The sequence below is a fragment of the Cyprinus carpio genome, chromosome A18, assembly GCF_018340385.1.
Source record: "Cyprinus carpio isolate SPL01 chromosome A18, ASM1834038v1, whole genome shotgun sequence".
Taxonomy (NCBI): Eukaryota; Metazoa; Chordata; class Actinopteri; order Cypriniformes; family Cyprinidae; genus Cyprinus; species Cyprinus carpio.
Genome location: NC_056589.1, coordinates 492,307 through 520,145, shown reverse-complemented (window position 1 = coordinate 520,145; position 27,839 = coordinate 492,307). Strand labels below are relative to the sequence as shown.

Genomic DNA, 27,839 nt, shown 5'->3' with positions numbered 1-27,839 from the left:
AGACGGATGTTGTGCTGATTTTGTTTAGAGTTTTGAAAATGTGACTACAGACTGGACAAATGGATGTTATTTTTAGACATTGATATATAAATAAAAAAAAAATAATTAAATATTCAATTGCATATATATATATATAGATATATAATATATATATATATATTATACATTTTGATGTTAGCTAGTAGCCTGTTAAGAAGATATGGGAAATGAGTAGGGTCCCACCTGGCCTGCTTTGGAACAAGGTATTCGGGGAGCCGAAAATCCAAGGCAAGATCAAGCCGCCGATATGGATTGGCCCTGGCATGCACTAGGATGCACATTTGGCCTGACAGTGAAAACGTGACTAATGGGTCTTTGTAGATGTTTTTCCTATCACATGTTGCTTTGTATTTTGTCCAGGCTTAAACAAAATAATATAACAACATTTAGGTGCAAATATGCAGAATAGTAAACCAAAGCTTGATGATATGGTGGAAATATTCTCAGCTACAGTAAATTTTCCAGGAGAGCTGACATAAGCTGGTATTAATTTGATCCATACAGCACAGAATATAAGTATACTGAATGTGATGAATTTGGCTTCATTGAAATTATCAGGCAGTGTGCGAGCCATAAAAGCCAGAATGAAGCACAAGACAGCCAGTAGGCCAATATAACCCAGAACAGCCCAGAGGAACCTATAGTAGAACCTAGACGTGCACTCAAGAATGATCTTTTCCTTGTAATATTTCATATTTTTGTAGGGAGATGGAGGAGATATTGTTAGCCATAGCACACAGATAAGAACCTGTATAAGTGTAAAGGCAAGAACACTGAGTCGTTGTTGTGCAGGCCCAAACCATTTCATCACATTACTTCCTGGAAGTGTAGCCTTGAAGGCCATTAACACCACTATTGTTTTCCCCAGAACACATGAGATACAGAGGACAAAAGTGATCCCAAATGCTGTGTGTCGCAACATGCAGGACCACTCAGTGGGTCGACCAATGAAAGTAAGTGAACAAAGGAAACAGAGAGACAATGAGAAGAGCAGCAGGAAGCTCAACTCTGAGTTGTTGGCTTTTACTATGGGGGTGTCCTTCTTACTGTAAAACAGGATGGCCACCAGTACAGTTAATCCTACTCCAAACAGTGAGAAAAAGATTAGCACTATACCCATAGTTTCTGTGAATGACAGACACTCTACAGCCTTTAACACACATTTATTTTTCTCAGGATTAGACCAGTATTCCTCTGGACACGGCTTGCAGTTATTTGAATCTGGAAAGAGAAAGCATAATTACTGCAGTCTGAGACAAAGGGAAGTTTATGTCCTTTATAAACTCCTTTGACAATAAACTGTATCCTTAACAATAAAAAAGAAAAAAAAAAGAACAACTAACCAGGTTTTTTTTTTGGAACAGTGAGATGAAGTCTGAAGATTACCTGTCTCATTACTGATTTCTCCTTCTGCACATGGAATACAATCATAACAGCAGACAGGTCTTCCTTTCTGTGCAGCCTTCCTAGTGCCTGGAGGACATCTCTCACTACACACATAGCTTGGCTTCTACGTGATCAAGGAAACAAACAATCAAACAGTTTGCAGAACTTTCCAATTTCTGTTCTGATTTCTGTACTAAATTTTGCTTGAAAATGTAAATAATTTCAGAGATAATTTTATCCCTACCCACCAGTAACTATTATTTTCTTTAACTATTATAATCTCTCTCTCTCTCTAAATTATTCACAGAGATGCAATCAGACAGTGTTTTGTTCATATTTTCTGCTCCTTTGAACTGTGAATAGGAGAATGGGAGCAGAGCTTTTTTGATCTTATATACCCTCAGTTAAACGTCATTAAAACCGTTTATTTACCTCCAGATGTCCTCCAGCCCAAATGATGTTTTCATTGTTGAGCACAAAGCGCTGGTCAGGAGGCAGTGAGGCATCATAGTATCCCACTGGTTTAAACTGGAATGATTTATCTGAGTCCTGCTGCCAGTTCACAACTTCATAATGGGCTACTGTAGCACCAGTGCGGTCAAACCACACATGATCTCCAAACTTTACTGTGAAATTTATTTTTTTTAGAGCTTCAACCACCTAATGAATAAAATAATGAAAGAAAGAATGAATGAACGAATGAAAGGACAGTTCTTAGGTATTTTAACAAATTTTCCATCAAAAAATATTGTTCATTTTTTTTCCTCCTTTCTCTTAATCTGTCTTTTATCTTTTACCTGCTGTGGTTGTATTGCCAGGCTTTTATCACAATTTTCTTGTTCTTTGCATTTGAGTAGGTTGTGCAATGAATGAGCCACAGCATAAACTGCTTTGTAGACATGGCTTGAATATCTGTGTTCAGGCACATCTTCATTGTAGTTTTTCAGAGCAAGTAGATCCTGATATCTCCTGCAGTTTATTGCATATTGAGAAAAATTACCCTCAATATGTGAGCATGGGAAAGCTGTTTCCCAGAATGCTTTTGTAACATACTCTGAAAACCCATCAAAATAAATTTTTCTCAATGCAAACCCCAGTGAACCTCCAAGCACACGAAAACTGTTTGAAGTGATATAATTCTTTGAGGTTATCCAACCCTCTACTCCGATTATTTGGAAGCCTGTAATGTTCTGAATAGTCAGCTGCTCAATTAATAAGCCCATCTCAATAAATGAAACAAATGCAACAATCACTTTTGCAGTGCTTTGTTTTATCGTATCTACCACTTTTTTAAGTTTCTCTGGCTCTGTTCGGTAGAATTTCACAGAGTACTCAACACAAATCCCCTCCTTCTGAGCTGTATTCAGAAATATGGCCATTCCATAATTTCCATAATCATTGTCACTGTTCACAGCTCCCACCCAAGACCAGCCTAAGTGCTTGACTATGTATGCAAGGGCTCTGCCTTGGTGGTAATCACTAGAAATAGTCCTGAAGAATGAGGGGTAGTCTTTCCTGTTGCTGAGACATTCACATGAGGCTGAGTGACTTATCTGAGAGAGAGAGAGAGAGAGAGAGAGAGAGAGAGATAAAGCAAACAATGAAACAGTGATTTTGTCCACGAAAAAAAAGTGGTATTATTGATCCTTACCACTGGAATTTTAAAAGGTCCTGTAGTTCTGGACAGAATCACTGTGGCAGAAGATTCTGTTTCTCCTATGATAGAATGTATAGAAGACTGACCATTGCATGTCTCCCCTACTGCAAATTCCGGTCCATTCATCAATCCCATAGTTGCACTCATAGAAGACAGTCTTGAACCACATGTATCATAAATTTGGTAACCAATAGAAACATTTGGGAGCAAACTTTCACTTTTGTTAATCTCTTCAATGGCAAAGATCATTATTTGAGCCAGTCGAAAATCTCTTAGATTCACACTATGAAAACAAACAAGTATGATAAATTACTAATAAATAAACATAAATAACATGAAAAAGTAAAGGACAGTATTTGCATTCTGTATGTTTTTTTTATTTATATTGCATGCTGAAATATGAAAAGATCATAATATTCCATGTGTAATCCACTGTAATAAAATTAACTTTTAGATATGATGCAATAGGTTTTAATTTTCAACATCTGTCTATGTTCTCTGATCTAATATTTCTGAAAGTTTACAGTGTAACAAACCTGGAGCATGATAGAGGCTGAGGTTTTTGTTTAAACTCAAAAGAAGGTAATGTTTCTTTACTGTGGATTGCAAAAATTCCTCCAATAGTTACATCTCCGCCCTTGGAAAGTAGTGGGTACTTAGGTTCCCCCATCATTTGGCAAAGTTTGTTTTCCACTTTTGTTTGAAGGTGATGGAAAAGGAGTGTATAAAGAAAGAGAAGCATCCTGAAGATTGAACTCAACTCTGGCTATCAAATCCAACTGACCTGACACCATATTTGCCCTTTTATAGACTGACTTAATATGGGTGTTTGATTGAGAACATAACAAATGACGTGATAGAGTAACTCTCTCTTGCTCTCTCTCCCTTGAGTGCATGATGGGAGTGAGTGGACAAAATTGGTGTCTGAGTGAGTGTGGTTTCAAAGGAGTGTGTGGGTTTTCTCTAAATTTCCTATAATTTAGGTTTTTGTTAATGGTTTTATGAGTTTTTGTTGTACAAAGAATGTTTATTTTGAGAACATCAGTTTAAACCCACTGCTGCCTGTGTTTCCTGGCCTGCATGGCATTACCGGCATTGTCAGCTTTTCTTTAGCAGACAGTGTTAAGGTACTCACTGAGACAGTGCTCGGGGGAGCAGTGTAGTTTAGCAGTGGCAGATGTGGTTGGATGTGAGAGCATATTATCTGCATCTCAAATGAACAGTGCTGTTGTGTTGTTTTTAGATAGCATTGCTAAAGTGAATTTAGCGTTAGTGAATGACATTGTGATCAATGACTCATTTACTCTGGTAAAGTCAAGAATAAAGCTGTCAAATGTATCGCCATTCATTTGAGATGGGACTTATGAAAGAAAGCTGTCGAGACATGGTAAAATCATATCAAAGATATGCAGTTCTCCGTATTTGCAACATGCAGTATCTTTTAGATGACACGTTTACATGGTTTTAAATAACGAAAATGAAGAACTGAACCTTGTTATGAAATGTAAAGTTGATAACTTTGATTATGTGATTTTTGCAACTTCGGGTATGATGAAATGAAAGTGAAAAGTGAAAGTCGTGAATTGGTGCTCTGCATTTAACCCATCCAAGTGCACACACACGGCAGTGGGAAGTGAACACACACCCGGAGCAGTGGGCAGCTATATCCAGCACCTGGTGAGCAACTGGGGGTTCAGTGCCTTGTTCAAGGGCACTTCAGCCATGGGTATTGAGGGTGGAAGAGAGCGCTGTTCATTCACTTCCTCCCACCTACGACTCCTGCCAGCACCGAGACTCGAACCTGCGACCTTCGGGTTACAAGTCCAACTCTCTAACCACAGCTGCCCCACAAATATTTTGGTTCTGGGAAGGAGGGTCATTTTATTAGAGTGTGCCCAGAAAAAAATGAAAGCAGGGTACAGCTTTATATGATCTCAGAAACAGACTTTCACCAAAACAATAACAACCTGTATTATAATATAAATAGATCAAGTTCTATATTAAAACAGATCATCAAAACAAGACACAACAATTTAGAAAATTTCTTAATTAAAAAATAAATAAATAATTGCATTAAACCTACACTTCGTAAACCAGGCCCGGTTCTACGGCAGTGCTAGACGAAATGAAAGCATAAGCATCCTCAGTTGAGGCTGTAATAATAAAACACTAGACGAAACAGATTTGTCAAATGCTCCAGTTCTTATTTGTTGAAAGATTTTTTATTTAAAGCATGATTTTGCAGCGTTGAACAATGTTACTAATAACCAGTGTTGGGCAAGTTACAGTAGGTGGACATCCAAAACATTACTTCTACCGCCGCTCGTACCGCCGCCGCGGCGTCTGCAAAGTGCATTTGCAGCTTTTGACCGCTGAGTGGCGCTTTAATCAAATTACAACGTACACGTCAGTTTTGCCTCGCTGATGTGTTACATTTGACGGCTGCAGTCAGGGAAAATGAAAGAAAAACACTATAGTTAAAATATTTAATATTCACAGATGAAAGTTTTTGGTAATTATGAAGTTAGTGCATTTCTTAGAACGAATTCAAGCAGGATAAATGTCAAGCCTGTGCCTGTGCTTATATTTTCTCTAAGCTACAAAGTATTACACCATATTTTAGATTTGACACATTTAATAGGTGTGCAGTATTGTTTATATAATATGAATTGTGTTATATTATTCAAAATAAATTGTGGTTTACTTTGCATCAGAGCATTAAAGTGGTAGCCTATTTTAGTGAGCTTGGCTACATGGATTTATATGCAAAATGTCAATATTCTCTATATATAGTCCTATGTTTTAATTTATATTTTAAAATTCCTTTAATAAAACAACATGCATTTTTGTTATTCGTTACCTGTCCTTTATTTTGACAGACAACTTCTTGGGAAAATATATTTGTCTGTACACTGATTAAGAAATTGCTGCGTGTTTTATAAATTATTTTCTTTATTTTAGTAAAACGTGAGGCACTGTATAATTTCGTTCCCATAATTTAGGCCTAATTAAAACAAAGGAAACGATATAAATTAAACCTGAACGATTTTAGCTAAATCATTGAAAGTCTAAAGAATGGACAGATTAATAAAACGTTCTCATGTTTAAACTCAAGTTCTCTCATTATAATCAACAAAATACACACGATGTAAATAAGAGCTTCATTTATTGACAACTTCAGTGATTTTAAAGGGACCCTTCTTTACTTGCTTTCATATAATTTAAGTAAAAAATTTTAATTGCAGCCGCATTTAAATGCAGGTGTGTAAATTTGTCTGCGTGCAAGATTTGCGCGGCGCGAGTCATGCTGAGTGCACGCGCAGCATTTATTCTTATTTATTTTATCTTCATTACAAATCTTGTTTGGTTTCATTTTGGATAATTGCATGTAAAAAATAATTTACGTTTGTAATGCATATGCTAAATGTGAATTATTATTCATATTTAAGTGTTTGTGCGAAAAATTATTAATGCGCATGGAGGACAGGGAGGCGCCCTCTAGATCACTTGAAATTTTTTCCTGATAATGAATTAACTTAAAATTGTGGTGTCTCACATACATGAGAAATATATCTACAGAAAGCTTGAAATGTCTTTTAAACGAATCAATTCAGAACGAAAGCATTATGTAATCTGTGAAGGTTGTATTTCTCTTTAGAGGTAAATCCATGTGGAGAGACTCAGCACTGTGAATTTCATCTTGCAGCCGACAAGAAAACATTTGTTTATTAATAAATAATTAAAATGTCTCCTTTTTTACAATTATTGGGCTACTTCTGCCTGTAAGCTTTGTGGCAAACTTAATGCATCTGCTTGAGCACCAGAATATATTAAGGTTCATTATGGATTATAGATGTAAATTTAATATAAACCTCCTGATTGGTTGAATAATGACAAATGAAGGAGGACTAGTAACTAGAAAAATCTTACGTGGGGGGCAGACCTATTAAATACCCTCTAGACATCTCTGTTAAAGCTTTTAAAGCATTTTATACATTAAAATTTGTTACTGTGGGTTTAAAAGTAATTATAATTATTATATACTTAGGAACAGAGTCTGGGCCTAATAGGCTTCCAGGGTTTTTTTGTTTTTTTTATTTTCATTGCCTCTGAAAATGACTTTGTGCAGCACACTTCACTTCGCATGCTCAACCTGCCTCGCGCGTTGCTCAGCTGTGGACGATTTCAAAATGTTTGATACAAAGGTTGATTCCCATTTTATACAGGAATTGTTCATTAAAAAAAAAAAGAAAATCGAATTATATTGTTAGTCTAAATGAACTTGTTAACAATAAATTAGAACTATTTAACATGCACTGTGACATTTTACCCTTTTATAACTTATAAACTCTTTGAGATTTTAAAGTCAGTTTAATAGTATTGAAGTTCAAGTTTAAAAAAAAAGGTTTTAATTGCTTAAATTATTTCTATGAACTTTGATAAATATTTTATCAGGTTTTAATGCTTAAATTATTTCTATGAATTAATAATAGTATGTTATCAGGTTTTAATTGCTTAAATTATTTCTATGAATTAATAATATGTTATCATGTTTATTCTTGTAGATAATAAGTGTTTATTCTTTAAGAAAATAAGGGACGATCCAAATATTATTCATATTTGTTTTGCTTCACCTATTTATGTAGGCTACAATTATATTAAAAAAAATTATAATAATAAAATAAAAATAAATAAAATAAAAAAATAATGTCATTAAAAGTGCCATCGGCCTGAGTAAATTTGACCATTATAGAATTGTGACTTTAAAGGTTAGTGATTTAGGAGGTGAAAATACTGTGAAATTACAAATGGTATGGGGATTTTAAAGCATAACAACTGAAGGTCTGTGAAACGTTAGCCAATAAAGCATTTTTTTTTTTTAAACAATGGCACTTAAAGTTTTGAACTAAAATATTATTTCAACCATATAGCCTATGAATAAACAAAAAAAACATACTTTTCAATGAAAGAACACTGAGAGTGTAGGTTGCGTCTGGTGTTTGGATTTGTACTTCAATATAATGAGCTCCAAGTTTAGGAATAGCCAACACGGTTCTCTCTCTCTCTCTCTCTCTCTCTCTCTCCATTTTAACTCTCTATTTAACAGCATTAACTTACAATGAAATACATCTTCCTTCAAGTAGACTAAATGTTTTTCTGTCTTGCTAAATGTTGGGCTCATGATCAGTAAGTTGTATTCGCTCAAATTTATTTAGTTAAATCAAAACTTGCGGACTTTGAAGCTGGGTCAGTTAGCACGAGTCTCGCGCACTGTGAAGCGGGAGCAGCTGACGGAGGACTCCGCTTGGTCTTAAAGCCTTCCGCAAACGCTACGTTCACAAATAACAATGATTTTCGGTAAAATAATGATTAATTATCGATTGATAATTTGTTATTATTTTGGTCTAGTGATAATAATAATATGGGCTGCGGGAAAATAATGAATAGAAAGAGTAGGTCTGCTGTGAGTGCAGGCATGTTTCACCCCAGTAACATGACAACAAACCATTCCTCACAGCCAAAAAAACAGACCAAATTCAGTTCAGCTGGAGGGGGTTGGGGGGTAGTTCTGTATAGCTTGTGGGTTCGAGATAAAGGTGTGAATCTCTTGGTCTTTCACATGCACAGTGTCTTATGAGGGTATCAAACTTGCAGAACAGGTTTAGATAGGACGATTACAGACATGAAAAAAAAAAACATTTTTGGAGTTTTTGGAGAAGGATTGGCCATTCTCAACACATAAAATATACATTTTATTTCAATTTTCGTTTTTGTGTTTCAGAGGAAAAAACAGTGTTAAAGCATCTCTCCATTACAGACCGTTCTGAAAGAAGAATTTATGCAAACGCGCATAAAATGCTTTAAAAGCTTTAACAGAGATGTCTAGAGGGTACTTAATAGGTCTGCCCCCCACGTAAGTTTTTTCTAGTTACTAGTCCTTCATTTGTCATTATTCAACTAATCGCAGGTTTATATTAAATTTACATCTATAATCCATAATGAGCCTTAATATATTCTGCGCACAAGCCCATGCATTAGGTTTGCCACAAAGCACAGGCAGAAGTAGCCCAATAATTGTAAAAAAGAAGACATTTTAATTATTTATTAATAAACAATTTTTTTTCTTTCGGCTGCAAGATGAAATTCACAGTGCTGACTTTATCCACATGGGACTCACCTTTAAAGAGAAATACAACCTTCACAGATTACAATATGCTTTCGTTCTGAATTGATTCGGTTTAAAAGACATTTCAAGCTTTCTGTTGATATATTTCTCATGTATGTGACACACCACAATTTTAAGTTAATTCATTATCAGGAAAAAATTCAAGTGATCTAGAGGGCGCCTCAATGTCCTGCATGCGCATTAATAATTTTCGCACAAACACTTGAATATGAATAATAATTCACATTTTGCATATGCATTACAACGTAAATTATTTTTTACATGCGATTATCCAAAATAAAACCAAACAAGAGTTGTAATGAAGATAAAGATAAAACAAATAAGAATAAATGCTGCGCGGGCACTCAGCATCACTCGCGCCGCGCAAATCTTGCAAGCAGACAAATTTACACACCTGCATTTAAATGCGGCTGCATTTTTATTTTTTTACTTAAATTATATGAAAGCAAGTAAAGAAGGCTCCCTTTAAAATCACTGAAGTTGTCAATTAATGAAGCTCTTATTTGCATCGTGTGTATTTTGTTGATTATAATGAGAGAACTTGAGTTTAAAAATGAGAACGTTTTATTAATCTGTCCATTCTTTAGACTTTCAATGATTTAGCTAAATCGTGCAGGTTTAATTTATTCGTTTCTTGTTTTTAATTAGGCCTAAATAATGGGAACGAAATTATACAGTGCCTCACGTTTTACTAAAACCCTTAAAGAAAATGACAGAATTTATAAAACATGCAGCAATTTCTTAATCAGTGTACAGACAAATATATTTTCCCAAGAAGTTGTCTGTCAAAATAAAGGACAGGTAACGAATAACAAAAATGCATGTTGTTTTATTAAAGGAATTTTAAAATATAAATTAAAATAAAGGCCTAATATATGAGAATATTGACATTTTGCATATTAATCCTTTTTTCAAAAAAAACTTGAACTTCAATACTATTAAGCTGACTTTAAAATCTCAAAGAGTTAAAAATAAGTTAAAAAGGGTAAAATGTCGGAGTGCATGTTAAATAGTTCTAATTATATTGTTAACAAGTTCATTTAGACTATCAATATAATTCGATTTTTTTTTTTTAAATTTAATGAACAATTCCTGTATAAATGGGACACCAACCTTTATATTAAACATTTTGAAATCGTCCACAGCTGAGCAACACGCGAGGCAGGTTGAGCGTGCGAAGTGAATGTGCCGCACAAAGTCATTTTCAGATGCAATGAAAATAAAAAAAAATAAAAAAACCCTGGATAGCCTATAGGCCCAGACTCTGTTCCTAAGTATATAATAATTATAATTACTGTTAACCCACAGTAACCAATTTTAACCGATTAATTGCCTATTTTCGTTTGCTGCATGTTTTATTTATTTATTTATTTTAAACAGGCTAAAAAATAAATTAAGTTTGTGAGAGGAAAAAAATATATAAGTAATGTATAAGTTGCATTTTATTACATTCAGAAATAATAACGGCTGGCCTAATAATTTTATAATGTGCCAACAGGATATTTTTAGTTCCCTTCACTTTACAACAGATCCTTTAAATTTAACAAATTTATCAGAACAGAACAAGAATTAAAAATATTTAATTCTAATGGATAAATAAAATTGCAGTATATAATAATATAGGCTTAGCTATAAACAAACAAAAAAATAAATGAATAATAATTTAAAGCGAACCATAAGGTAAGGTTGGGCTCTCATTCGGGAGAAATCCAAACGTTTCCATATTCGTGATGTTGCCCTATTTCAAGCTTAACTATTATTCATTAGGTAAAATAGGCTTTGTAGTTCATGCGTGTTTCAGTATCAACGAAAAAAAAAAAATCATAATTAGCAAAAATATGCCAAAGTGGACCGCTGCTCGCGAACGGCTACTGTTTCCAATGAATGTGCGCGAGGCCCCAGCGCGATCAAACAGCTGAAACAGAAAATACTCAATTTTTGGTCACACAGTAAAGGCATAACTCAAAAATGCAAAGTGTTAGCAGTTTGAAAAATCAAGAATAATAATACAGAATTTAATAATAATTATTGCTAAATGCTGACCGTTCTCATTTCGATCTGCAAATGGAACCTGAAGGATTTTTTTTTTAAACCAAGAATGAAACCGAAATGAAAACATTTAGCTTTTTATCCGTTAGCATATAGGCCTTATATTTAATGACTGGTTAATAACAAGATCCTTTGTGTAAAGGTCTTTCTTTAATTATTTGATGAGTACCTAGACTGTAGCCTAAGACTATTCCTACATTTTGAAATTGAAAACCTCACGAGTGTACATTTTTTAATGGTTTTTAAAGATGGTACAAATGTTCATATCATAATGTTTATTGGTTGTTTTTACCTCCTCCTTTATCTCATTTTACAATTACATTCAGTTTCGCAATCCGTCCCTTTGCGCCACCTGGCGTAGTTTAGCGAATGAAATTTAAACACGCGACTGTGACTTGCAGTTAACGCCGCGGCCCTGCGGCGGCGGTACGCACGGCGGTATTACCCATTTTGGTTGTCTACCATCTGTACTCTGAAAATGTAATCAAATTACTGATTACTGATTCCTCCTTTTCAAAGTAACCATGTTACTGTTCTGATTACTTTATTTCAAAAGTAATTAGTAATTAGTTACCTTACTAGTTATGTTACTTTTATCTCCATGAAATTTAGATTATAAAACACTGCAATTTGTCAGCAATGTAACACGACAGTAATGTATAGAGGCTTCGGCTTGTAACTATACTCTAATTACTTTTTTGAAAATTATGTGTTAAATTACTCCGTTACTGAAAAAGTAATCAAATTACAGTAACGCGTTACTAAGGCCTTGTTTACACTGCCAGTTAAATGTGACCCAATTCCGATTTTCTGCTCATATGTGACACAGATCGGATCTGGGGCCCGTTCTTGTGACACAGATCGGTAACGTCAGTTAGCTGGATTTTGATTGTTGACGATTTGCATGATCTTGGATCGTTTGTTGGGTCTTCGAAGCTCATCCTAGACTTGCTGTCATAGCAACAGGTCCGTAAGCTCAAACCTGCTCGGGTGCAGGCTTATTTCATGTTAACAGGATTAGATTGAGGCTTTATAAGCGGAGGAGATAGGGAAGTCTGTCGCAGCCATGTCTTGTCCGTTTTTACGCGAGCAACCTGTTGCAGAAGGTGCGAGAATAATTCGCAGAGCTTTTCAAATTAATCGACGGGTATTGTGGGATAGACGGAGCCTTTAGCCCAGCGCGAAAGTGTATTGTTGAGAGATACCGTGTTTTTTCCCTCTCGTGAGGGTGTCATTTACATCATTATTTGTTGGAACCACACATTCACAAAGTGTTCAAACACGGAGGAGTCGGGGGGACTTTGACACTGCACAGACTGTCTGTGTGAGCATAGCCCTGTAAGATTCTTTGCGAGTGGCACACTTTCCTTTATACTATTGGAGACGCAGAGAACTTAGTGAAAAAAGTGCTGTCCTGACCGTGTGCCATTCGCAAAGTTTTACCTGGCACTCAAGCAGATTTTTTAGGGGTTTTTGTGGGTATTCCCAAGCCACTTAAGACCCCAGGTTGTAAAGCAGAATTTTTGCGCTATTGCAGGTACATTTATAATCGTTAATGACATGCAATCATGACCATGCCAAAAAGTATGAACTAACAGTATGTGTCATTCAGAGCTTCCCTAACGTGATTGGTGCCATAGACTGCACAACACATCCCCATCAAGGCCCGCAACCCCTGGCCCAAATGAAGGAGATTCCTTTTTTGTGAACCGAAAGGGGGTTCACAGTGTAACGACAAAATGTGCAGGTAAGTTACTATTACAATTTATAATATTCCAGATTAGTAATTTATTACATTAAAAAGAGGAATGAAATCAAAAAGGTATGCAGTTGACTGACTAAAATCTAACAGATGGTGTGTGACTTCTGTTCCAATATTACCAAATGTGGAAGCAAAATGGCCAGGATCAGTGCATGACTCAAGAATTTTCAGAGAGTCACATTTATGCACATTATTTGAACGTGGGTAAGGGAACATAAATGTCAAGCTCACAGTATTACACACGCACTTATGCTGAGCCTAACAAAACTGCATTTTTCCATTATACAGGGGATTTTGATGGGATCCTGCTTGGAGACAGGGGCTATGCCTGCAGGCAGTATTTTATGACCCTTTATGAGCCCTTCCCTGACCCAAACCCTGGACCACAAACCTGTTACAATGCAGCTCTAGCCAGGACAAGGGCACGCATTGAAATGACCTTTGGGCAACTAAAGGAAAGATTCAGTGTCTGAAAACTCTGAGGGTTGCACCTGACAGGGCCTGTGACATAATTGTTGCATGTGCCATATTGCATAACATCGCCACTATCAGAAAGGAGAGGATCCCTGTGGTGGGGGTGCAGCCTGACGATGACCTCCAGCCAGTGCACTTGGACCAACCTAGTGGCAGAGCTGCACGGGACAGAATTGTGGAACACCATTTTTGAATGTGTAATAAAAAGACAACAAATATGCTTAGTTCCCAGAGTTTTATTTAAACAATTCTTTATAAAGAAAAGCCAGCAAGTCATCTTTTGCCTGCAATTAGAGATAGTAGTATTGGTGACTTTACATAACTGTGTCAAATGGTGTATTAGCACTTACTCTGAAGGTCCTTTTGAAGCAACTCTATCTCTAGAGCAATTTATCTCTTTTTCAAGTTGTCAAGTTCAATTTCTCCTCTTAATTTGCGTTTTTTCAGCTCAAAATACTCAATTTTTTGTTGAAGATATAGTTTATAGAGGGAACGGATGTCACCCTGTCATTTTGTAAAAGAAAAGGAAAAAAAAAAAAAAAGTCAAAACATGCCTCATGCAACAAAAGTAAAAAGTAAAAGTACAACACTGTCCACCTCTGTATTAGTTCTTTGTGCAGACTCTTCTGCAAGCCTTTCTGTAGGCCTTTCTCTAGGTGTGGACAGCCTCATGCAACTCAAATTGCAGACAGAAAGAATAGGTACACAAGTAGGGCTATATACAAACTTAGTGTAAAGGTATTTATGCACTTACAGGTTCTTCCTCCAAAGGACAGTCTTCTGAGAGGGTTCTTCACTGTCCTGTGCAATGGAAATAAATGGGTATTACAGAGTGTTGCACTTTCTTCCCTTTATGCAACTTAGAAAAAGAACACAACTTACTGCATATGCTTCTGCCACCACTTGCATGGGAACAGGTAAAAGTGTTGGTGTATTATGTAAAACTGCAAAAAAGAGGGGGGGGGGGTTGTCATACAATTAACTACACTGTAAAACAATATAATGTGATCAATAACTCATGGCAACCATATTTTGTATTAACTAAAAGTTTGGAAGTTTTCACTTTCACAAAGAGTTGAAATGACTGTACCAGCCATTTGGATTATACTTCATTTAATGCAGCAACAAATAATTTTACAGTGTACTAAGAGAATTGAAAGCTCATTTAGCCTACCAGTAATGAAGGTGTTGCTGCTACTGGTCCCTGTCTTTGGGTCTGAGGAAGAGCTGCCCCCAGGGATGCCCTCCACAATGGTTCGGTTTTAATTCAGATAACTAGATAACTGAGATACCCTCGATGCCAGACACCAAAGGGGCTTGGCTGAGCAGCCAACTCACATTCTCACCACACACACACACACACACACACACATATATATTTTATTCATTTAGACTATAATTAATCAGTTATAAATGTATCTAGTATATGCATGTATCTTTTGTATGTTTCACTATTGTAGTAGCCTAGTTACAATTCCTCATCTGGATCTGACTCTCAACGCTTATACTCAGGTATATGAATGTATCTCTGCTGTAAGATCTTTGACATATGTTGTCCTTGGTATCAAAACGATCTTCTTTTTATTCCCCAAACAATTATGTACACCATGTGTTCCTAAAATGCTTCATACTATTTGTACCATAGTTTGGGTTACCAGATAACCAGTTAATCACGCCTTTCATAAAATATGCAGATGAGTTGTCACTGAGACAAAGAAACAATTTCCTGCTGAAACTATATGCCTTGTTATTGGTCAATCCAACCAAAAGGGGTGTTACCGGGAAACCAGATAAAACCTCTTCCACACCCAAAAAGTCTCTCTTAACTTGCGGTTCCCTGGAGACACCCATCACCTTGGACACCTTGCGACGTCTGATCTTCTGGCAGTTTTCAGCAACTTTGTTGATTCACTTCGGAACAGTCAACCCATGGATGAAATGACAAAGACTTTACTCCTAAAAGGATTCAACGGGAATCTACGCATTATACATGCACCGGGACACTTTACTCAGCAACTACAGAACCAATGCAAGTAACCACTTGTTAACTATTTAGATGCGCTTCTAGGCTTTGACCCCTTTTTAATTAAGGTGATGAGATTCTTTGATGGTTCTTAACAGGTTGTGATTTAGTTTATGAGTAAATACTGCCATGACTCTCCACTCTCGCTCACTCTCTCTGCAGTGCGCTCTCTCTCTCTCTCTCTCTCTTTATCCATGCCTTCCTTGTGTTGGCATCTATGTTTAATGTGTGTATGTTTGTGCCTAGTCAGATGTTGCATGTTCCCCTGTAGTGTAGTTTAATAAACATCCATATGTATTCACACTTGGTTGTCTGCGTTTGCTGCTCACAGGACGAGGTCACTTTAACGTTCCGGTTTCGTTACATGCTCTGGGAACAATGTATTGGTGGTAAAATTATTTTTCGTGGCCAGAGAAATAATTTTACTTAGAGTCAATAAACGATTAACACTGTCTGCCCTGTGGATGAACAAATCATTTTATTGTACTATTAATGATATAATGGTACAAGTAATTCCTGAAGATGAATGTAGTTAATAATAACCCATTATGATTAATAATGTACATCTCACTTTGAGCTAATTTGTTACAGTTATGCGTTTATAAAAAAATAAAACATGGATGCACTATAGCATGTACTGTAGGTTGAATCCAAACAGATTTTCAGAGCAGTTCAGTCATTTTAAAACTTTTGTGAGATGTAATTTCACAAACAGTGTGAGTGATTCAGCAGTAGCCTACTGCATCCTCTCTCTCTCTCTGGCCTTGTCCCAAAATCACACCCTAAACACTCGTGGTCTTCCTCTGAGTCCACACTTTTGGGACGTAATGCCACTTAGACTGTTGGGAAGTCTGCTGCAAAGCTTGCCTCAGTGCGGGCTTGACAGAAGTCTGCATTGAGGGTGCCTAGCGGCCACAAAGGAAGCACTTGCGAGCGCCCTTCTGAAAGCTAAAATGACAAATGGGACACCCTACATTCTTGTGGACTTAACGAACATGTGCACGCGGTGGTTGCAAGACCGCAAGTGCACATGAAGTGTTCCATTTGGGACAGGGCCTCTCTCTCTCAAAATGCACAAATGGCCTCACATCCACAGTATCCACCCCGACTTCCCACATTTTCCGAAATGAAATTCTGGCCTTGATTAACCTGTTAACCAGACCCCCCATTATGGGACTCACAGCTGAAAGTGCCCTACCTAACTTAAAATTGCAACAGTTCCTTACTTCAGTATGTTACACACATACTTTAGGTGTCTTTGGAAAGAAGACCCTTTGGGCTTTCATTTTTTATCAACCAGAGTTGATAATGCTCAAAAATATTAAAAGTTATAGACACTGAAGTGCCTTGAAAAAAATTGTACCACACTGATTTTTTTTTTAATTTGATATAAAAAATACATGTAATCAGTCCTGGAGCAATCTAGAAAAGTAATGGGTTGAAAGACACGTCTCATGAGTTTCTATTTCAAATCTGAAGAAGATATCATGAAAAATGAGATTCCTGCAACCATTTTTCTGATACTATGTCTAGTCCCCCCACCCTCCCCCCAAATTTAAAAAATATTTACCAACTGTATTGAAGGGTTCTACAAACTATCTTAGTCAATAAACATACCACTTCATAATTTTCAATTATACAATAGACAGAATCTTAGACATCATATAAGTGATTTATTTGAGCACTAGAAAAATACAATAAGAATAATTTGAGTAATAAAAATAAATAAGAAAAATAAAAAAGATTTAACTAGGTATGCCAATTACAGTACATCCTGAGATTGCTAGAAATGCAGCATTTACAATGATTTCTGCTCATATAGTCAATTATCACATGCTGACGTGCTGATGGCCAGTTATAGAGATGGTAATCATACAAATGCGCCATAAAGTCAATAATCACACTCTATTCATATAGACGGCATTCACATTGATAGCTTTGATTACACATCGATGATGTCGATACAGGCACATTTCCCATAAAACACACTCACACATATATGAAAAATGATGAAAAAAAAGAGAGCGCAAGAATTCAAATAAACAATCTTCCGCATATCTTTCACTTTTTTTGTGGATCGTCTCATTCTGTTTGTGACACTGTATGCTACAAAACCATGCTGTTTTTTATTACCAAGACGCAGTTTTCTGAGCGTGAGTTATTCCATAATGGACAAAAACAATACTGTCCCTGAAGAACCGAAATGTGAACAAAGGAATTATCATCCATATTACAACGTTATTGCTTTGTTGGACTAAACATGCTCTATGAGATGTCATTCAGTGGACCCTTTCCTTCCTAACTAAACCGGGATTTACAGCTATGGATGTATTTATGACTCGTTATTACAACGAATCTGTTATGTCCTGCATTTTGATTCTTCATGTTTTGATGTGAACTGCTTACACAAATTTAGCAAATACATTCTTTATAAGCTTTCCATTGAAAAACATCGATCTGTCATCAATGCTTGAGGCTTAGATCTTTATAATGATATACACTCACCTAAAGGATTATTAGGAACACCTGTTCAATTTCTCATTAATGCAATTATCTAATCAACCAATCACATGGCAGTTGCTTCAATGCATTTATGGGTGTGGTCCTGGTCAAAACAATCTCCTGAACTCCAAACTGAATGTCAGAATGGGAAAGAAAGGTGATTTAAACAATTTTGAGCGTGGCATGGTTGTTGGTGCCAGACGGGCCAGTCTGAGTATTTCACAATCTGCTCAGTTACTGGGATTTTCACGCACAACCATTTCTAGGATTTACAAAGAATGGTGTGAAAAGGGAAAAACATCCAGTATGCGTCAGTCCTGTGGGCGAAATTGCCTTGTTGATGCTGGAGGTCAGAGGAGAATGGGCCGACTGATTCAAGCTGATAGAAGAGCAACTTTGACTGAAATAACCACTCGTTACAACCAAGGTATGCAGCAAAGCATTTGTGAAGCCACAACACGCACAACCTTGAGGCGGATGGGCTACAACAGAAGAAGACCCCACCGGGAACCACGCATCTCCACTACAAATAGGAAAAAGAGGCTACAATTTGCACAAGCCCACAAAAATTGGACAGTTTAAGACTGGAAAATGTTGCCTGGTCTGATGAGTCTCGATTTCTGTTGAGACATTCAGATGGTAGAGTCAGAATTTTGCGTAAACAGAATGAGAACATGGATCCATCATGCCTTGTTACCACTGTGCAGGCTGGTGGTGGTGGGTGTAATGGTGTGGGGGAGGTTTTTCTTTGCACACTTTAGGCCCCTTAGTGCCAATTGGGCATTGTTTAAATGCCACGGCCTACCTGAGCATTGTTTCTGACCATGTCCATCCCTTTATGACCACCATGTACCCATCCTCTGATGGCTACTTCCAGCAGGATAATGCACCATGTCACAAAGCTCGAATAATTTCAAATTGGTTTCTTGAACATGACAATGAGTTCACTGTACTAAAATGTCCCCCACAGTCACCAGATCTCAACCCAATAGAGCATCTTTGGGATGTGGTGGAACGGGAGCTTCGTGCCCTGGATGTGCATCCCACAAATCTCCATCAACTGCAAGATGCTATCCTATCAATTAGACTTGTGCCGGTATTCGGTAATGCGATATATCGCGGTACTGAATATGCACGATATTGTTATCGTGGGCACTTCCAAATACCGAGAATAAGGCATATTACTTAGGCGAAAGAATTTGAAACACAGTTTTAAGAATGGTTTTCCTAATCAACTTGGTCAAAATGCACAACACCGTTTGTATGCTGCTTTAAAGACCTGTGTGAACTCTGATGTAAACAAGTTTCATTTAATCACATGGAGTAAACACGTGAGAGATGCAAACAATGAAAGTTCATTCACTCTCTGACAGCTAGATGGGGCTAAACTGCAGAAACTGCAGCCCTTACCCTGGAAAGGCCTATAAATTTGTGAGCTGCTACTTTCTAAATGGGTTAAATAATATAAAATAGATATTTATATATTTCCAGATCTTTTTTTTTGTTTGTTTAATCTGGACTATAGCATGTCCTAGATAAGTTTGAAAGTGTTTTGATTCTTTTGTGCTGGTAACACTTTACATTAGAGTTATAGTTAACAAACTGTCAAATGCAAAAATTTTTCTGAACATTCATTAATCTTAGGTATTCCAATATTTAATAACACATTGTCAAAATCAAAAAGTTGCAACTGTGTTATTTAATGAGCTAAAATGAGCTAAGACTTGAATTTTTTAACAAAGATTAGTTAACTTCTGTAGCAAATGTAGCTATTGCTCATTGTGGATGTTAATGCATTAACTAATGTAACTAATGAGGTCTTATTGTAAAGTGATACCTATGGGTCTAGTTCTTTTGCACTTTAATCGGTGTAACTTTTTTTATAAATATGACTTTTTGTATTGGCTGAATTGCATTTAAATGTTCAGTTATTTTTGTTATAAGAAAAAGGTTATTTAACCTGTTTATTGACTGTCCGTTTATTATGACCACTTTTTTAAAACTTAATTTCAATGATGTTATAGTATAGCGTGGTGTGGTATGATATGTTAATTTAATCGTGAAATTTTAATTTGGTAATATGCATATTTGTTATTTCAGTATAACATTTCTAAAGAATGCTTTAGTCCTGTTGTTGAATCAATGCAACGTAGAGTTTAAGGTTTTTTTGAAGGCGTTCAACTTAGTTCTGAAGGCGAAAGGGGGTCAAACACAGTATTAGTATGGTGTCCCTAATAATCCTTAAGGTAAGTGTATAGTTTGTCAAGATTAATTTTGTCCCGTTTCATTTAATCTATTCGTAAAGATTGTTCAGTGTGTTGTGCTCTTGTTTTGGTTTGGGTTGTTAGGTTATGTATTTAGTAGTAGTATCTATATTTTTCTTTTACTTTAAATGATGTGATTGTTTTGATTTAGTGTGATAAACTATTTTCTTCCCCATACTTTGGAAATCCAAAAATTCAAACTCCTTTTAACGAAAAGACTTTAGCATTCTCTTCAATTTCCAATTTTTTGGAACAAATTTTAATGCCGGAAAGTCTAAGATAACACGCCATCTATTAAAAAAGAATCTATAGCTGAGATGAATACTGTGAGAAAACAAGCTTTAAAGCTCTTAACTATCCTTTCTACCATTCTTACTGACCTAATCCCAACCTGGTCAGCAAGTGACTGAGCTGTTTGCCACTGATTTATATCGAGCAGGTCCATAATTCTAGTTATTCCAGAATTCAAAAACATTTTAATTACAGAACCTGCTAATGGAGGCTGTAGCTTAAAGGATTAAAAAAGAGGATTAAAAAACAAAGGTTCTGCACACTCATTGTCAGGATAGTTGGCCTTGTCTTTGGTCTGTCCTGACACTATTTCCCATAATCCCTCACCTAGGAACTAATTATGCACTCACACCTGTTTCCCAACAGTGGCACTATAAAGGTTGCATCCATACACACACAACCTGCAAAGTATTGTTTTGCCTAGCAGACTCTACCGAACATTTATTCCTCTTATTTTGTCCTGCCTTCTCATGTCGTGTCGTGTCTTGTCTTGCTTTTGTTTTGTCCTTTGGACTGCTTTTCCTGCTTTTGATCTCTCGCTGCTTGCCCTGCCTGTGCCTGTTATTTGGATTATTCTTTTGTCTTGCCCTTCATGCTGTTGTTTGCTGGTGATTTGATCCTGCCTGTCTTGACTATGTTTGTTATAATAAAGCTGCATGTGGATCTGACCCTACCTTCACATCTCCCTTGTAATAACCATAAGTTTCATCACCCACTCTTGAAAATGTTAACAAACTCCATGATTGAAACATTAATGCATAGAATTTGAAAAGGGGACAATACACATTTTCAGCATAAGGATTCTCAATTAAACTCTTCTAGTTATGTTCAATTTCTGTTCCTCCAATATCTTTAAGAATATACAAACAATAATCAATCAATGGCAGTTCATCAGAGTAGAACAGCATTTTTTTTTTTTTTGCAATGTTTGTAATCTCATTGCCACAATTTTTGATTCAACATTTATAAGGCCTTGACCTCCCTCTGCAATGTGACGATAGAGCACCCAGGAGGAAGCCAATGATAGCCATTCCAAAAGAAAACAACAAATGCCCTTTGAACCTTTAAAAGCAGTTCCTTGGGGGGATCTAACACTGTAACCTTATGCCATAGTATTGAAGCTGCCAGATTATTAATTAAGATTATTTCTATCTGAGGTCTGTGGGAGAATCCACTTCCACTTTTGAATCTTACCAATAACCTGGTCAACCACTCCTTCCCAGTTCTTCTCTATGTACTGGTCAGTTCCATAATAAATGCCAAGAACTTGTAAACCATCCTGGGCCACTGAGGAGGTCCTGTACTATGCCAGTCTTGTTGTGTCTTTAGAAAGGAATGAATGGCGCATTTAGACAAATATGACACTTGCACTGATTTTGCGTGACTGCTCTCTTTACTGGTTTTTTATTATATCAACCTTTTTTTTTACCAGAACACTTCAGGATGCAATGTAACACTGCATTCTGGGGAATGTAGTTAAATAAACAACGTTAACAAAATACACAAGTCTCCCATTAACAAAGTATATTTTCCCAATTTATACATGCAGAAGTAGCTTTCTGAAAAATATTCAAACATGAAATTATGTTCTCAACATCATTTGAATTCCTAATTTTCAGAGTTACACCATCGGCATATGCTATAAGTTTTACTTGGGGAACTTTAGGGCAGCCAGGAACACCAATACCATTTTTTTTTTTTTTAATTCTCAGCAGACTTAATAAAAGTCTCAATAGAAATAACACAGAGTAAACCTAATAAAAGACACCCTTATCTTATTCCTCTTGTCATATGAAAAGTGCGTTGTTAATGTACCGTTTACACTTAACATGCTGTAAATATCACTATACTTATGAACTTGTGATATACTGTAGTGAGGGCTGGGAGACACTCTGTTTAGAAATATTGGACAGCTATTATTCTGACAATTGCAATCTTCAATACCTTTCTCTTTTCCTTGCTAAAGGCACGTTCACACCAAGTACAATAACTATAATGATAAAGATATAGTTAAAAAAAGAATTCCAAATATAAAAATATAACAATATAAAATAATATAAAAGAAAATTATATAAAAGAAACGAGTACTGCACAGAAAAACAATATTGTTGAAATCACAGAGCAATTTTTTTAACAGCTCATGAATGATAAAAGCATTGACAGCCAATCAGAATCCATTCCTCTTTAAAGAGCTCAAGCTTTTAAAGTGACACATGATAGACCTGCAGCGCATTCTTAGACCGAAAAGTATTATAGTTCATTGTTGTGGAGGCTAACATAGTTACTTTTATAGTTATCTTTATAGTTATTGTTCTTAGTGTGAACAGGCTTTAAGAGAGCCACCCAAGCTACTGGGTTTGCACTTACTTTATTAGTTTTTTGGCTTTTTAAATGCGCCTAGCAGCTCTCTCTGTTTGTGGGCATCTAAAATTAATCAATAACAATACAAAAATGCTTTCAAATATTAATATTTATTAAGTTTAATACATTTGTCAATGTTAAACATTCCTCATTTATATGTAATATAAATAAGATGCTACATTTTTTTATTTCTGGAGTGATACTGTCATTAAGTGTAATGGATGACACTGTGCTGTAATAGAGAATTTGCATTACACCATATAACAAAATCATTATCCTGAATGATGAAAGTTCTAATAATTTTATTCTAGGCAATCAACTGACCACCTGTCTCAATCAGTGAGCTTGGCCAGTAAAGGTAATCACAGTTATTTACAACATCCACTTATTTTTCAAATAATCTAACAATAAAAGTTTTTTTTTTTTTTTTTGGCATTTCACTGAATAACGTGTTTTTGTAACTTCGGATACCACACCATGAAAAGGTGGAATTATCAAATATTTAAGAGCAATAAATTCACTTTTTTTGCAGCACCACATGGTTATCGGGGTGCTGTCTGGTGATTTCACAGACTTTTGAATGACTATCAGTTTTTTTATATGATTTCAGAATGGCTTCTTGTTCCTGTTAGACTGAATGACCTCTGACAAACTGCATTTTCGGGACAAAAGTCCCCAGGTTATTTCATAACATTAAAAAAAAACAATAAGACATAGTCCTTTTAATGTAACACAAGCAACACTTACTTGAAAATGCCTAGACAACCAATGTATTTTTTAAATTGGTATTGTATGTTTAATTAAAGATGTAATGGTAAAATCAAAGTCAGGACCATTACACTGAATGAAAATTCTTCACTTTGGAACATTATTTCCCCCTTATTTTGACATTTTATTTTCACCAAAGTTATTTGAAATATGAAAGTAGACTCTTTACTTGCATTTAACAAGTCTTTTTATGTATATACAATTACATTTATAAACTGTATTTGATATGGACACCAAAATAGTGATGTCTGTATATATATTCTTATATGAATATATGAACATACAAAACATCAAAAGAACAGGTATCTCCTTGTAAAAAAATATGCTAGATTCATGCATTTTATATATATATATATATATATATATATATATATATATATATATATATACAGGTCCTTCTCAAAAAATTAGCATATTGTGAAAAAGTTCATTATTTTCCATAATGTAATGATAAAAATTTAACTTTCATATATTTTAGATTCATTGCACACCAACTGAAATATTTCAGGTCTTTTATTGTTTTAATACTGATGATTTTGGCATACAGCTCATGAAAACCCAAAATTCCTATCTCAAAAAAAATAGCATATTTCATCCGACCAATAAAAGAAAAGTGTTTTTAATACAAAAAAAGTCAACCTTCAAATAATTATGTTCAGTTATGCACTCAATACTTGGTCGGGAATCCTTTTGCAGAAATGACTGCTTCAATGCGGCGTGGCATGGAGGCAATCAGCCTGTGGCACTGCTGAGGTGTTATGGAGGCCCAGGATGCTTCGATAGCGGCCTTAAGCTCATCCAGAGTGTTGGGTCTTGCGTCTCTCAACTTTCTCTTCACAATATCCCACAGATTCTCTATGGGGTTCAGGTCAGGAGAGTTGGCAGGCCAATTGAGCACAGTAATACCATGGTCAGTAAACCATTTACCAGTGGTTTTGGCACTGTGAGCAGGTGGCAGGTCGTGCTGAAAAACGAAATCTTCATCTCCATAAAGCTTTTCAGCAGATGGAAGCATGAAGTGCTCCAAAATCTCCTGATAGCTAGCTGCATTGACCCTGCCCTTGATAAAACACAGTGGACCAACACCAGCAGCTGACATGGCACCCCAGACCATCACTGACTGTGGGTACTTGACACTGGACTTCAGGCATTTTGGCATTTCCTTCTCCCCAGTCTTCCTCCAGACTCTGGCACCTTGATTTCCGAATGACATGCAAAATTTGCTTTCATCCGAAAAAAGTACTTTGGACCACTGAGCAACAGTCCAGTGCTGCTTCTCTGTAGCCCAGGTCAGGCGCTTCTGCCGCTGTTTCTTGTTCAAAAGCACACGCCTCTGCATGGTGGCTCTGGATGTTTCTACTCCAGACTCAGTCCACTGCTTCCGCAGGTCCCCCAATGTCTGGAATCGGTCCTTCTCCGCAATCTTCCTCAGGGTCCGGTCACCTCTTCTCGTTGTGCAGCGTTTTTTGCCACACTTTTTCCTTCCCACAGACTTCCCACTGAGGTGCCTTGATACAGCACTCTGGGAACAGCCTATTCGTTCAGAAATTTCTTTCTGTGTCTTGCCCTCTCGCTTGAGGGTGTCAATGATGGCCTTCTGGACAGCAGTCAGGTCGGCAGTCTTACCCATGATTGCGGTTTTGAGTAATGAACCAGCTGGGAGTTTTTAAAAGCCTAAGGAATCTTTTGCAGGTGTTTAGAGTTAATTAGTTGATTCAGATGATTAGGTTAATAGCTCGTTTAGAGAACCTTTTCATGATATGCTAATTTTTTTAGATTTTTTGGTTTTCATGAGCTGTATGCCAAAATCATCAGTATTAAAACAATAAAAGACCTGAAATATTTTAGTTGGTGTGCAATGAATCTAAAATATATGAAAGTTAAATTTTTATCATTACATTATGGAAAATAATGAACTTTTTCACAATATGCTAATTTTTTGAGAAAAAAGTTAAATATATATATATATATATATATATATATATATATATATATATATATATATATATATATATATATATATATATATAACCCTTTATATATAATTGTTTATAAATAAACAACATTTTGAACAAAAAGCTGAAAAATAGATATGAATTGAATTCAGAATGATAATCAAAATGTAGATGATTTAATCAACACCCCAAAGCTTGACAGTAATTACCTCTTCATGGATCAACAAATTATTCCATAACGTTACACAGTTTTGATGCTGATTATGTCTGATCATGTTTCACTACATGTGGAAGCATCTTGTCACCTTGGAATTATAAGGTCCTATTTGATATTTTGGTCAAAATTTAGTTATTCAAATATTCTTATTCTGTGACAACATATTTACATTATGTTGTAATCATGGATCAACTTTCATTGTCATGTCGCTGGACTGCTCCGTGACAGCAGGAAAATTAAATGTTAAATATTTTCAATGTGAAATATTTTAATAATATATATTCATTGAAACATTTTTCAATGTTTATTACTCCTTTAACACATAGCCTACCTCAGTAAAGACCCAATACCCTCCCCTCACTTATTTTTAAAAGTTATACATCAGCCTTCTTAATATTCCTCAATCTATTCATTAAACAATATAACAATAAAAATAAATAAATAAATGAAAATAATGTCTGTTTGAACCCTTCCAAGTTTAAAAAGGTAACATAATATGCTTTATTAGGACCCAAGCACAAAGGGGCGAAGGGCCCAATTGTTTCTCTTAGAATTATTATTTTTAAAATTGTTTTGTAATTGTTATTAAAACATCAGGAGAGTTTTGCACTATTGCAGCATTTAGAGATCAATTTGTGTTAGATTTATTAGGTCCGGGTCGATATCCTGATATGTTATGATTGGCAAAAGATTAATGCATTTAAGGGTTAAACTTTGTGAAACAGCTTTGCTAAAGCATTGTTTTCTTTCAATTTAAAGTCTCTGAATGTCTTAAATTTTACATTATTAAGAATTAAAGGTCAAATGGTCAACAATTTAATTGATGGGGTCTTAATTACAACAATAAAAGTTAAAGGGATACTCCATCTCAAAATGAAAATTTTGACATTATTCACTTAACCCCATGTTGTTCCAAATCAGTAAAAGCTTTGTTCGTCTTCGGAACACAATTTAAGATATTTTGGATGAAAACAGGGAGGCTTGAGACTGTCCCAAAGACTGCCAAATAAATAACAGTGTCAAGGTCCAGGAAAGTATGAAAAGCATCATCAGAATAATCCATCTGTCTTCAATGATTCAACCGTAATGTTATGAAGTGTAGAGAATACTTTTTGTACACAAAGAAAACAAAAATATCGACTTCCAGTTCAACAATTCCTCTCCTCTGTGTCTCTCCAAAACAGCATTAAAATCAACAATGGAATGATCAGTAAATCTACTGGTTTTATATCACAACTTTTAATAATATTCAGTTGATGTTTAAAACAATAAAATTCATCAAGCCTCACACATCAAGCCTCACACATCCTCACACATATCTGTGCTCTACACTTTTTTACTCTAGGTACACTAAAGAAATATGAACTATGACATGTACTTAAGTAAAAAGAAGCCATTACTACTACCTGTTTTAGTGTCATTTCGAATTTTATTAGTTAATGAATGTATCCAGGCTGAACAATTGCCATGTAGAACAGGGCCAGAATGGGACAATTTTTTAAGAGGTTTTTGAAGGAGAGAAGGGAGGATGCTTGACGGATGTCTTGTGGAAAAGCATTCCACAACCTGGGAGTCCCAACACTGAAAGATCTAGCTCCCATGGTCACCAGACAAAACTTAGGGGTGACTAAAAACCCTCACTAGAAAATCGTAAAGAGTGAACAGGAGCATAAGGCTGAAATAAGTAAGATAAATATGCAGGACCAAGGTTATGGAGAGCTTTATAAGTGAGGACTAATACCTTGTAGTTTATACACTAGGAAACTGGAAGCCAATGACGGTGATAGATGATTGGTGTAATGTGATCTTTCTGTCTTGTGTGGGTGATCAAGCGAACTGCAGAATTTAGAACATATTGTAATTGTTTGATATTTTTAGCTGAAAGGCCACAAAAAAAGTGAATT

The 27,839-nt window shown here is 35.8% G+C and overlaps 1 protein-coding gene across 1 annotated transcript; it reads right to left on the bottom strand.

The window, feature by feature from the left end:
* Positions 1-343: 343 nt before the first annotated feature.
* On the bottom strand, positions 344-3,839 carry LOC109079855 (extracellular calcium-sensing receptor-like). The gene is made up of 6 exons (XM_042775858.1): positions 3,619-3,839; positions 3,077-3,365; positions 2,223-2,978; positions 1,858-2,085; positions 1,426-1,549; positions 344-1,260 (listed from the first exon to the last, which is right to left on the bottom strand). Exons 1-6 carry the CDS (start codon positions 3,822-3,824, stop codon positions 344-346), a joined length of 2,520 nt encoding a protein of 839 aa, XP_042631792.1. The 5' UTR covers positions 3,825-3,839.
* Between the last annotated feature and the right edge of the window lie 24,000 nt (positions 3,840-27,839).

Bases quoted from the DNA above. Each gene is read 5' to 3' on its own strand.
- LOC109079855 (XM_042775858.1), bottom strand. From the start codon at position 3,824: ATGCTTCTCTTTCTTTATACACTCCTTTTCCATCACCTTCAAACAAAA. The intron at 2,979-3,076 runs GTAAGGATCAAT...TCTCTCTCTCAG, and splicing joins GACCTTTTAAAATTCCAGTG to ATAAGTCACTCAGCCTCATG. The intron at 2,086-2,222 runs GTAAAAGATAAA...TTTATTCATTAG, and splicing joins TGGCAATACAACCACAGCAG to GTGGTTGAAGCTCTAAAAAA.